The sequence below is a fragment of the Gobius niger genome (genome assembly GCF_951799975.1).
Source record: "Gobius niger genome assembly, chromosome: 21".
NCBI classification, from domain to species: domain Eukaryota; kingdom Metazoa; phylum Chordata; class Actinopteri; order Gobiiformes; family Gobiidae; genus Gobius; species Gobius niger.
Window position 1 is genome coordinate 6967542 of NC_136872.1, and position 13708 is coordinate 6981249.

At 40.9% G+C, this 13708-nt stretch overlaps 1 protein-coding gene across 1 annotated transcript; it reads right to left on the minus strand.

The window, feature by feature from the left end:
• Nucleotides 1-4971: 4971 nt before the first annotated feature.
• LOC306980741 (protein-arginine deiminase type-2-like) lies at nt 4972-11020 on the minus strand (the record flags this gene model as incomplete). Its single annotated transcript, XM_079580170.1, has 16 exons — nt 4972-5205; nt 5274-5411; nt 5485-5561; nt 5704-5797; nt 5869-6016; nt 7844-7995; nt 8082-8189; nt 8264-8387; nt 8619-8722; nt 8795-8946; nt 9394-9522; nt 9720-9831; nt 10317-10378; nt 10458-10527; nt 10665-10836; nt 10929-11020. 16 exons carry the CDS (start codon nt 11018-11020, stop codon nt 4972-4974), a joined length of 1968 nt encoding a protein of 655 aa, XP_079436296.1.
• Between the last annotated feature and the right edge of the window lie 2688 nt (nt 11021-13708).

A 13708-nucleotide genomic window follows, 5' to 3' on the forward strand; every position in this document is an offset into this window, starting at 1 on the left:
AATCAAAATAGGAAATATGAAACCACATATTTATGTATAGAAATGTGAATACTTTAAAATAAATTTGACAAGTCTATTTCAACAGTCATCATGAGAGCCTTGGTGTAAACATTAAGTTACAGTGTGTTTGATTGACAAAACCTGCAAGATATGGGAGGATGTTGTGCCTGAATTGATACAAATCTGAAGACAATACACTCTGAAGTGGTCAAACCAGGAGCTGACACGGCTGTGGCAGCGACTTCCTTATCTTTATTCTATCTTTCTTCTTTTATCGTACATTTTTAAGTATCTGCACCTTTTTTTTTTACTGTTGTTAAGAGCTGCTTTAAAGTTCAGTTCATAAGTGAATTTCTCTGCTGTGAGATCAATGACGTCTTATCTTGTTCAGGTGAACAGTAATATAGATAACGGGTCAATTGCCCGGATCCTCGATGGCTGAACCACTTCAGTGGAATCCACGTCATCAGACACTGTACCCTCTGCAGCTCAGTATTTTACACAGAATGAACCAGATGCACCTTTGCTCCATTAGAGAGCTAAATAAGAGGTTAAAGATAAGATGTTCTTTGTAACTTGTTGCATCCTTCGATGTCGCTGGGGGAGCTGTAAGGAGATGAGGAGGGGCTCATCTCCAGAGGTGGAGCCCGGCTAACGACAGACCAGGCATGTATCATTATTGTGCATGGTAGGCAATAAAGTTTTCTATTCTATTCTATTCTATTCTATTCTATTCTATTCTATTCTATTCTATTCTATTCTATTCTATTCTATTCTATTCTCCATCCATCCATTTTCTTCCGCTTTATCCGGGGCCGGGTCGCGGGGGCAGCAGTCTCAGCAGAGATGCCCAAACTTCCCGATCCACACACACCTCCTCCAGCTGTTCTGGGGGGACCCCGAGGCGACACCAGGCCAGCTCGGAGACATAGTCCCACCACCGTGTCCTGGGTCTTCCACGAGGCCTTGTCCCACTAGGACATGCCTGGAACACCTCCCACCTCTATTCTATTCTATTCTATTCTATTCTAAGATTGACCTATTGTGCGTGTTTTGGGCCCATGCGGTCCAGGAATTGACGTTTTCTGTGCCTGTTTTAAAGGGATAGGCCATCGTTTTTACATACTGAGATATCTTCTTACCTTAGCTTTGACGAGTTCTTTAGGACCTGTCTGATCTTCACCCGTGCCTTCAGTCATGTGGATTGTGGATGTGGATTTTCTAAGCGGATAAAAGGGGGAACTATATTGTAAGGCGTAATAATACCAGGAGTAGTTCGAAATCCGCGCAGTAATCTTCACTTTACTGTGCAGTAATCTTCACTTTACTGTGCGGATGCCAAATTACTCCTGGTATTATTACGCCTTACAATATAGTTCCCCCTATTATCCGCTTAGATAATCCACATTGTTTAATTGTGTGTAATTATACTTTGTAGTGTAACACTTCACGTAACCATATTTAATTAGGGAAAACGTGGAAGAGCTTGGTAGCTTCTATCTTGACCAGTTTTGGAGCTATAGAGGAGAGAGGGAGAGGCTAAATGCTAACGCCGTCTGTGCTGTGTTTACGTGACTGAAGGCACGGGGGAAGATCAGACAGGTCCTAAAGAACTTGTCAAAGCTAAGGTAAGAACATATCTCAGTATGTAAAAACGATGGCCTATTCCTTTAAGCAGATATTTTCTTTGGGGAGGGAGGAGTAGATGAAGTGTGACCTAATTTAGTCCCACCCCCTTTCTATTCGATATTTGCAATTTTTACAGGTGCAAAAGAATCTGAAAATGTTTTTCTTTTACAGCAACAACCTGCACAACTGAGATTCACAATATTTACAACAACAATTGTTCAACAAAATATGAATATCTTTCCATAACATCACGGCCATTAAAGTCCAGTGACAATAATGTTACTGATTGTTTCGATTAAATCGGACACAAAGTTTTGGATCCAAAACGGCGCATTTCGCCGAAAGGTGAGTGATTTTCATGCCTGAGCTGCACACATAACTGAACACCTAAATCACAGTTCTTAAATTATTACATGAAACTATACTAACTAACAGTTAACTGTCAAATATATATTTTTACCCACCTCACACACAGACGCAGACATTTGTGGCAGCCCAACTGAAGCTAACTGACGCTCAACTGTATATATGGTGCTCCGTTACTTAGCAACCATAAACTCCTCCCACCTTGTCAACTGTATTTTTAAAAGGAATATGCAAAATCAATAATTGCCCTTTTAGGCTACATATTGTGTACTGTTGCAATAAATAAAACGAACACTGACTATGTTTTTTTCATTTGTCTATATAAGACATTTACTTGTATGTATTTCTGTAAGAGGTGTTCATCTATGGAACGAATTGGAAGATCAGTTAAAATAGTCCAAAACAATCAAAGCTTTCAAAAAGAAGTATGAATCTAATCAAATTCAAAAATATATGAGCTTAGGTAAAGTAAGAAATTTGTGAAAAGAAGAAACATTAACATAAAACAAAATGTATATATACAATACATATATATTGAAATATTGAAATTTATGTAAAAACAAATCAATTTTAAATACATGCTTCTTTCTCTTCTGTTTGACACTTAAAATTGTTTATTATAAATGTTTATGTTTGTTTTTTGTGGAAGTTTGTAAACTGAGTTAGACATAATAAGTTATCACTTCAGCCTAGAACCTTTTGAAATGACCGAATAAACTACTACTACTGCTACTACTACTACTACTACTACTACTACTACTACTACTACTACTACTACTTGATAATAGACACTGCAAGGCAAGGCAACTTTATTTATACTGCGTTGTGCACATTTCACACACAATGCAACACACTGCCCCAACAACAACAATTAACCTTTTTTTGATAATGTAGAATCCTGAACTGTGTCAACTCAAATACCTGAACTTGAAACTGTCTTGATGAGGAGAATAGCGCTAATTAAACTTTAGTGGATCTGAGTCTCTTGGTTAAAAGATCAATTCCAAACACTAAATCTAAATCTAATTCTGTGTTAATCTCTGTAGAGAAATTAGTTCTCTGCATTTGACCCATCCTCAGTGTCGCATGGGGCGACCTGTAGGAGCGGTGAGCTGCCAGCATGGGCCAGCGCTCGGGACCCATCTCCATGATGTGAAGCCAGGCTGGTGGTCAGAAACACCTGGCTGGAGGATTAACCTATTGCACATGTCTTTTATAACCTACCACTAACCTACACAGACACGGGGAGAACATGCAAACTCCACACAGAAAGGCCCCGTCCAGGTGGGAATCGAACCCGGGACCTTCGAGCTGTGAGGCACGAGCACTAACCGCTGCGCCACCGTGACTACAACACGGATGCTGACCATGGATCAGCATCTGGCTTTCGCTCTGCTTCACAAACACTGGTCATGTGACGTGCCGTTTACACACAGTAATTCCTTGAGAGCATCTGTGTGCTCTCTCATCTGTATGCTCTCTCATCTGTATGCTCTCTCATCTGTATGCTCTCTCATCTGTATGCTCTCCTTTTTAAGACAAAGTCCAAAGCATAAAGAATGCCATACTTTCCACAACACAAATGCCAACCCTGTCACCAGATAAACACCTTGAGCTGACACATTTCACACCTGTTTCTGGCAAAACAATCGAACACACATGCTGCCTTGATGAATTACCCACTAGATTTCTGAAGTCTGTGCTGACCAGCTTGTTACCACAACTTGCTCAATTAGTTAACATCTCACTCGAGACTGGAGCATTTCCAAAGGCCTTGAAAACTGCAGTCATGAAGCCTCTTCTAAAGAAGACCAGCCTTGATGCCAAGGCACTGAAGCTCACTTACTTTCTCCTGTGTAACAATGTGTTTGATACTTTCCAGTCAGGATTTAGGCCCCACCACAGCACTGAGACATCTCTGATCAAGGTGACAAATGATATCCGCATAGCTTTAGGTAAGGTCTCAGTTTTAGTTCTGCTGGACCTGAGCACTGCATTTGACACAGTGGACCACGGGATCTTACTTCACGAGGACAGGACGTACTTTGTCGAAATTGGCAACTGTGTCTTAGACAAAATTGCCATGACCTGTGGAGCCCCCAGGGGTCAATCTTGGGACCACTCTTATTGAACTTGTACATGCTTCCATTGGGTCAGCTAATAAACAGCAACAATGTGTCGTACCATAACTATGCAGATCACACTCAGAGATGACCTGTAGATGCACTCTGTCACTGCATCGAACAGATCAGTTTGTGAATGCAAAACAACTTTCTCCAACTGAACTCAGACAAAACTGAGATCATTGTTTTAGGCCCACAGGCACAAAGACATGCAATAGAACACGGACCTGGCACATTCAAGCTATTCCATAGCTTTACAGCAAGGCAGAAACTCCTCCCGGTGGTTTGGACAGCTGGAGTTTTAAAATTCATGTGCCCCCTTAATTCCTTGTGTTGTCAAAAGAAATCCTGAATACTGGCTGGTAATAGATTTCTAAGTAGGAGAGTAAAAGTCTGGTGCGAGAAGCCTATTACCATGTTAAAAAGTCAATCTTCACAAGTTCCAATGAATATGATTGACAGGCACATTAACCAATCACAGAAATGCATGGGAATGTCAAAGTAAACATGTGACCAACGGCGTCCAACCATGGTCAAAGAAAAAAACAAGGCGATGATAATATAAGCTTTGATTTTATTTATTCATGCCATACCATTACAATTTCAATCCAAGAGAATATTATGTTATGATTTAGACAATATGAATCCCAAAGGCAAAGGTGTCTAGAAGTGTTTTAAGGGAGCATGTGATGATAAATACTGTATGAGCAACCATGAGTTTGTTTATTGTTTTTCTATTTCAGTTTGTCTAAGAATAGCAGATTGATTATTGTTTAGATTGTGTGTCATTGTGTTTTGATGTAAGGCAAGCCTTTCTTTCTTTCTAAAGTAAAATGATATTGATGAAATGGTCTCACATCTCCATCTCCCACCACTTGAAGTTAAAAGCCTTCCTGCGGACATTGGAGCCACAGTGCACGTCACCAAGGTTGAGGTGGTAGAAGGTAAAGTCGTCGATGAAGTTGCACATGAGGCCAAGAGGCTCCAACAGCCTGACAACCTCTTTCTCGACGACACACTTCCCGTCCACCTTGGGTCCAAAGGGCTTGGCGATGCCCAGATTCTTCCCCAGGACGATCATGTTGACCTGAAGACGGAGGACAGATGAGGTAGAGAAGCAAAACTGTGATAAAAATAATACAAATTTAGACTTACAGTGTCTGGGTAGAAAGAAACAGCCGCTTTCCCCGTCTTGAATTCCGCTGACTTGTACAAAACGGGAATATCCACGATGTCGTCCTCGTCCAAATCCAGCTCATTCTTCAGACGGTCTCTGTTCCAGTCGATGCACCTCTGAGACAACAGCACGTCTGTCACATTGTCATCTGAATGAATTTTTATCTTAGCATAAAAGCTCCACACTCACTTGGTAGTAGTCGTTCTCATCGTGCAAAGTTTCATTGGTCAGGAGCTCATCCACTGTCACTTTCACATCGGGGACATCTTTAAAGATGAAAATACTGACGGTTAGATTGCCATCAGTGACACTGCAATGAATGTTTTACATCCTTTGAAACCATGAACTGACACTATCAATGAAACAAATGTCTAATTTTTTTTTTACGACAATAAGAAATTCAAAGACCTTCAAAGAACTTGGCTTGACCGTGCCCAGTTTCCTGTAGACCTTGCAGCAGTTTGTAGGCTGCGTGTGGACTGGCCAGCAGCAGACGGAAACCCTGTGTGCACAACAATATTACTGTGTCAACTTACATTCCGTTGACACATATTTTCCCCCCTTGTTGCTTACCTTTCTGTCTTTGGCAGGCACAAAAGACAAGAACTCATCCACATGTCCCACAGCGAGCCAGTCAGAGAACAAGACAATCGGCTCCTGAACAACCTGAGCGCGGAGGAAGTTTCGAGTTGCACTGGACATGTTCCTGCCATCAGTTTTACTTTGGAGAGAAGATGAGAGAGCAATGTTAATTTTTACCAGAACAGAGAAAAATTATAGCTTTAGGTTCTATGTGCCATGTTCCAACAAATATTTAAAGAAGCAGGAAAAGCCTACCAAATACCATACACAATACACATACGTACATTTACTGAACGTTCACACACAAGTAACAGACAACTGTGAAGTGAAAGCAAATTGATCCATGATTCTGTTATTTTTCAAAAAATAGAAAAGTGAAAAGTGGAGGGTGCATAAGTATTCATACAGCATTTTCTGAGTGCATTAAATTGCCTTTAAAACATTCCTAGTGACTCCAGAATGTTCACACCTTGGCCTAACCATTAAATAGAGGTCACCTGTGTGTAATCTACTCTCAGTTTAATTTCAGCTGTTCTTTTAGGCCCTCAGAGCTGTGGTCGGAGTGTATTGGTCTCTAAACATCATCATGAAGGCCAGAGAGAGCACCAGAGAGGTCAGGGATAAAGCTGTGGAGAAGTTTAAAGCAGCCTTAAGTTATACAAAGATTTCCCAAGATTCAAACATCTCCCGGAGCACTGTTCAATCCATCATTCAGAAATGGACAGAGTATAGCACCACTGCCAACTTACCAAGACACGGTCGTCCACCTAAACTAACAAACTGAACAAGGAGGACACTGGTAAGAAATACAACCAAGTGCCCCAAGATAACTCTGGAGGAGCTGTGAAGTCCTGCCACTGAGCTGGGGGAATCTGTACATGGGACAACTATAAGTCATACTCTACACAAATCTGGCCTTCATGGACGAGTGGAAGAAGAAAGCCATTATTGAAAGGAGGCCATGAGAAATCCTGTTTGAAGTTTTCTAGAAGTCATATGGAGGACACAGCTCCATGTGGAAGAAGGAGCTTTGGTCAGATGAGACAAAAATTGAACTTTTTGGCCCAAATGCAAAACGTTATGTATAGAGCAAATCTGACACTGCTCATTGTCCTGAGTGCACCATCCCCAGTGTCAAATATACGGGGGGGATCATCATGATGTGGGGCTGCTTTTCCTCAGCGGGGACTGGGAAGATTGTAAGAATAGTTGTGATGATAGATGGAGCCAAATACAGACACATTTTGGAGGAAAACCTGCTGGAGTCAGCAAGAGAACTGAGGCTGGGGCGGAGATTCACCTTCAGCAGGACAATGACCCGGAGCACAAAGCTAAATCTTCAATGGAATGGTTCAATAAAAACATATTAATGTGTTAGAATTGCCCAGTCAAAGTCCTGACCAAAATCCTATTGAAGATCTGTGGAATAATCTGAAAACTGCTGTTCACAAACGTTCTCCTTCTAATCTGACAGAGGTTGAGTTGTTTTTTAAAGAGGAATGGGCTAAAATGTCAGTCTCTACATGTGCAAATCTTGTAGAGTCAGACCCCAAATGACTTGTGCTGTTATTACAGCAAAAGGGGGTTCCACAAAGTATTCATTCATGCTGTATGAATACTTATGCATGCCCCACTTTTCACTTTTCTATTTTTTGAAAAATAACAGAATCATGTATCATTTCGCTTTCACTTCACAGTTGTCTGTTACTTGTGTGTGAACGTTCAGTAAAAAAATCAAAATAAAATCTTATTTATACTTTCGAGAGGCACTGTACATACATACATACATACATGCATGCATGCATACATACATACATACATACATACATACATGCATACATGGCATTTATATATTTTATAGGATGTAAATTTGTTGATAGGCTAATATCGGCGACCACTGCAGTGGCGACATGTTTTCTTTTGACTGACTGAGAAAAGGATAAGTCGCCTAACCCTGTGTACTCACAAAGGGAAGGCTCCTCCGATGACGATGCGTCCCAGGGGGTAGCTCTTTCCTCTCACAGTCACAGGAGGACTGACCTCCAGGTTTCCAAAGGACTCCAGGCTGTTCACTTCATCTCTGGGGGGTTTGAAGGTCACATATCCAAAATCTGGGCCCTAAAACACCAAGAAACTGTGCCTTCTTCAACAAGATAAGATGCAAATTTGTGAAGAAGAAGATCAGAGTTTTTGTTTTTCCTCACCATCAGCTCGTTATAGGGGAAGTTATCAAGATCTCTGTCCCGTGGAGAGTCAAAGATCACGGGGAAGGACTTGTGTGGAGCCTGGATGTAGCCAAACTCCATCTCATCCTATAAAAAAGAGTGGTGAGTCAGACACTGCACTACTCATATTTGTGATGCAGTAACTTTCACAAATGTCCTGCCTGTATCCAGCGGTCGCCTCGGTTGACTTCTCTTGTGATAATTTGCAGCTCGCATCCCACTTTCTGTACAAGCTTCTTCATCCCATCAATGAAGTTGGCATTATCAGATGAGGAGTCAGCTGAACTAAACAATGGATAAAGTAGTTCTATAATAAGACCCAAAGCATCTGAAGTGAAGCTGGGAAAATAACTACAAAGAATCTAAATGTAGTCCAAGCTACGTTCAAGCCCTTTCCATGTCAAATCATGGTAAAAAAAAAACATTGAAGTTGATTTCAAATTAGTTCCAGACACCTCCACCTCTTTTTTTGATGACACTTTGGGCCTTAGCAAGTAGATACAAAGTCGGACATACCTGCAGACAAACACCTTGAGAGGCGCCTGCACATTCGGCGTCATGATCCATGGGGCCATTTTGAACTGCACTGTGTCGGTGAAGATGGGAGTTTCGGGTGTTCCCTGAGTCATCAAACATAAACTTATCATTATAAATGTACAGATGAATGACAGTAAAAATAAACTGTGTCTTACAGGCTGCAGGAGACTGATGTGGATTCTGACCAGTCCAGAAAAGTCATTGTCAGCAAACTTGAGTCCCGACACATAGAAGGTCATCTCTTTGGTGTATTTACTAAATCCCCGCGAGAGTTTCCCACTGGCAAGAATCAAAGAGTAGTCGCCGTCTGCCAAAAACATCATTACATTCATCAAATTATACTAAACAGGTAAAGAGTGAAGATATGCCTAGTGGGGAAAAATAATGTCTTTCAAATCCAATGCTATTTGTCCAATCCAATCTGAAAATGACACCTGGGCTCTGATTCCACATGTAAGTAAAACAACAAGGCCTGTAAAAAGACTTTTGGCTAAACCCTGGACCACATGGCAGATCATACAGAATAAGTCAAGTTTGTGCACAATGCTCACTTCTGTCAACGTTGTTCTTCCACTCTAAAGACTAAAGAAGGGTATCAAAGAGAGAGCAGAGATGCTTTCTCATTACTAAAATTTGGTATCTGTGCTATTTTGGGTCCCTTATTTAGAAAAATACAATGCATTTCAAATCGATGAATTGATTTGGATTCTCGCTGATATCAATATTGAAATAAAATGAATGTTTATAAACCTACTTTGTTTTTTAGTGAAGACTTGAGCTGCTTCTGCTTCGTGGGCCGACATGTGCAACTTCAGCGTGTGGCCCTTGGGAAGTTCCTTCGGTCCTGCAGTCCTCAGCACCATCTGAGACATGTCCTTCAAATCTGCACATTACACATTATGTAAATTCATTGTTGGACCAATGTAAAGGTTTTATTGCCATGTTATTGTGTTGTTTTTTACTGTGTTATAGAATGATTACTGAGGAGATATGGAGGCCAGATGGGGGAAATTATAACAAAAACATTCCGATACAATACAGTCGTGTCAATCACTTTCCCTCCATCAGTCCAGTATTTACCCTCCTCTGTGCCGACGTAAGTCTTCTCATTGTCTGGTCTCTTCCCTGAGTCGCTGTCACAGTTCACCAACAGGATCGCCCCGTGACCTTCAGGACCCCATTTCCACGACGCCTGTTCACAACACATCATACAACTCATTGTACCTTCAGGTAGAAACAGAGTATTAGCTGTAACCAGGCAACAGCGCCCCCCACTGTCCATATGGGCCCACTGAGACTGAACTGATCTGAGCAGAAATGTGTTATTCTGGACATTCTCGCTAGATTAATGAAAACAGATTTTAGAGGTTTTACATTCAGAGAGTGTTTGTGTAAGCTCTCAGTTGTTCAGGAGACTTCCATTTCAATGACGATGATAAATAGGTTGTCATTTGTACTTGTAGGTGAAGTGTTGGATATTTCACCTCTCACCAATAACATTTTGTCATTAAACAAGATAAAGTAAAAATAACGAAACAACTCTGAATATACAAAATGTACACAAATATCAATAATATCTCTTTAGATAGTCGATTCTGACCTCAGTAGCTGCGATAGGGTATTTGATTAGTATTTTCAATAGGCTAACAGGTGTTTAAGCCTTGGTATTTATATTACCTTGTTGGGGTTGTTCTTCTCCACCACTCCATCCCGGTCAGCGTCCACGTCCAGGGAGATCTCTGCCAGACAATCACGATTAATATCAGTACTTTAAGGAAAGTATGTTGTTTTCTGCACATGAAGCAATGGCGCTCTCACCGATGGCTGTGAGGAGCAGCTCTGCTGATGCCATCAACTTTCTTTTATCATCAAACAGCTGGATCTTTACCTGCGGAGCATTCGTGCTTTATGTCTTAAAAATAGTTTTGTTTCATGTCGCAATAATGCTGTTATCTCTGGTTATTTGGATTGACATTTCTACACAGTGAAATTTGTTGATGTGGTAATTATTTTTTATTTTTTTACCTTTCCATCTCCCTGCTCCTTACTGGCACTGCTCATGCTCAGGAGCAGCACAGAGTCATCTTTCAGAGGCAGGTAGTTATCAAACCACCACGGCCACGTTATATGTGACAGATTGTTCTCCACGTTGTCACTGCAGACAACGGAGAAGAACTTGGCGCTGGGAAGAGCCGTCCTGAAGCAAAGTATGTTAACATGAGGCATAAAACATAGACATAAGCAGAATGACAGATGCAGAGTGTGTGGGCTCAGGTCCCAGGCCTTTACCTGTAGAGGTTGATGGTGAGCTGGGTGCCCACCACATACAGCACGTCAGTGGTGCGTCCATAGTCCACGGTGAGGGTGCGGTTCTGAGGCATGTCTCTGTTCTGTGGAGCAGCTGGAGATTCTCTGATGAGGTTCAGTCCAGACTGTGGGATTTGTGGGATTTATAAAAGGCAAAAGTTCTGATGTCATACGAGGTCTGATTGGTCAAGTAAAACCGCACCCTGTGAGCAACTATCTCTTGATGTCGTTTACCGGCACAGGTTTTTGCAAAGGATTACAGTAAATGCATAAACGGCTTGCTTGCAAAAAAAAAAAAGTTGTCAATGTCATTTGGTAATTACTCAATAGATTCTATCACATGAGTCAGGGGCCCTGGTGAAACCTTAACAGCACTGACCCTAACAAATCTGTTGACTTCCCTTAAAAGGGAAAAAAATGACATGAGTATCATGACAATGTTCAATAATGCTGCAGGATTGATTTTAGCTCAGGCTAATTTTGTCAGTATTGTAAATCTTAAACATCCAGTTTAAAATACAGTGCCTCTCGTTAGTATTCATACACCTTGAACCTTTGCACATTTTGTCATGTTTACAACCCTAAACATAAAGATTTTATTTTAATTTTTTTACTGAACGTTCACACACAAGTAACAGACAACTGTGAAGTGAAAGCGAAATGATACATGATTCCGTTATTTTTCAAAAAATAGAAAAGTGAAAAGTCGGGCGTGCATAAGTATTCATACAGCATTTTCTGAGCGCATTAAATTGCCTTTAAAACATTTCTAGTGACTCCAGAATGTTCACACCTTGGCCTAACCATTAAATAGAGGCCACCTGTGTGTAATCTACTCTCAGTATAATTACAGCTGTTCTTTTAGGCCCTCAGAGCTGTGGTCGGAGTGTATTGGTCACTGAACAGCATAATGAAGGTCAAGGAGCACCAGAGAGGTCAGGGATAAAGCTGTGGAGAAGTTTAAAGCAGCCTTAAGTTATACAAAGATTTCCCAAGATTTGAACATCTCCCGGAGCACTGTTCAATCCATTGTTCGGAAATGGAAAGAGTAAAGCACCACTGAGAACTTACCAAGGCGTGTTCCTCCACCTAAGATATCAGAGCGAACAAGGAGAGCACTGGTCAGAAAGGCAACCAAGTGCCCCATGATAACTCTGGAGCAGCTGTGAAGTCCTGCCGCTGAGCTGGGGGAATCTGTACATGGGACAACTATAAGTCGTATCTACACAAATCTGGCCTTCATGGACGAGTGGAAGAAGAAAGCCATTATTGAAAAGAGGCCATAAGAAATCCTGTTTGAAGTTTGTAGAAGTCATATGGAGGACACAGCTCCATGTGGAAGAAGGAGCTTTGGTCAGATGAGAGAAAAATGTAACTTTTTGGCCCAAATGCAAAACGTTATGTATGGAGCAAATCTGACACTGCTCATCGTCCTGAGTGCACCATCCCCAGTGTCAAATATACGGGGGGAGCGTCATGCTGTGGGGCTGCTTTTCCTCAGCGGGGACTGGGGAGACTGTAAGAATAGTTGGGAAGATGGATGGAGCCAAATACAGAGACATTTTGGAGGAAAACCTGCTGGAGTCACAAGAGAACTGAGGCTGGGGCGGAGATTCACCTTCAGCAGGACAATGACCCTAAACACAAAGATAAATCTACAATGGAATGGTTCAATAAAAACATATTAATGTGTTAGAATGGCCCAGTCAAAGTCCTGACCTAAATCCTATTGAAAATCTGTGGAAAGGTCTGAAAACTGCTGTTCACAAATGCTCTCCTTCTAATGTGACAGAGCTGGAGTTGTTTTTTAAAGATGACTGGGCTAAAATGTCAGTCTCTACATGTGCAAACCGTGTAGAGTCAAACCCAAAAGACTTGTGCTGTTATTAGAGCAAAAGGGGTTCCACAAAGTATTCATGCATGCTGTATGAATACTTATGCAAGCCCCACTTTTCACTTTTCTATTTTTTGAACAATAACAGAATCATGTATCATTTAGCTTTCACATCACAGTTGTCGGTTACTTGTGTGTGAACTTTCAGTAAAAAAAAAAAAAAAAAAAAATCTTTATGTTTAGGGTTGTAAACATGACAAAATGTGCAAAAGTTCAAGGTGTATGAATACTCACAAGAGGCACTGTATATAGTTCATTCACAATCCTATTGGTTGTTTGCTAATACTGCTAATTCTGCTGATTGTATGTAACTACATTAGGATAAACATGTGTACATGTACTGGTGTATAGTTGTGTTTGGAAACTGATACAGTATACTGAGGAAGGATTGTTTACATCTGATGTAAATGTAATGTGTAACTGTCAGATCATGAAATGCAAATGTCATTTGCATGAAAAGGAAGCTTCTTGCTTCAGTCTACTCCCTTTGCGCTTCCATAAATGCACAATCGTGAAATTCCATTACTGTAACATGGCTCAGAGGAAAGAGTCATTTCTTTGTGATCCAACTCCCTTTTGTGAACTATCGTCACAGAAACTCCAGCTCCTGAGACATTGTCTGATGAGTCAAACCTTGTCTTTACAAATATGCTTTAAACCTGCTGATGTTTATTAAATGTAAATCAATACACTTAAATAAATGTGTAACCACACATCTATAAATAGTAATGTGTGAACTACAAAATAAATTTGACATGATATTGAGGTCAGGAGACTGAGATGGTTTCTTTTGTCATTATGATTTAAAAAGAGTGAATTCAGTTGTTTGAACATAAATGGCTTCACAAAACCACTAACTATGAGAAAA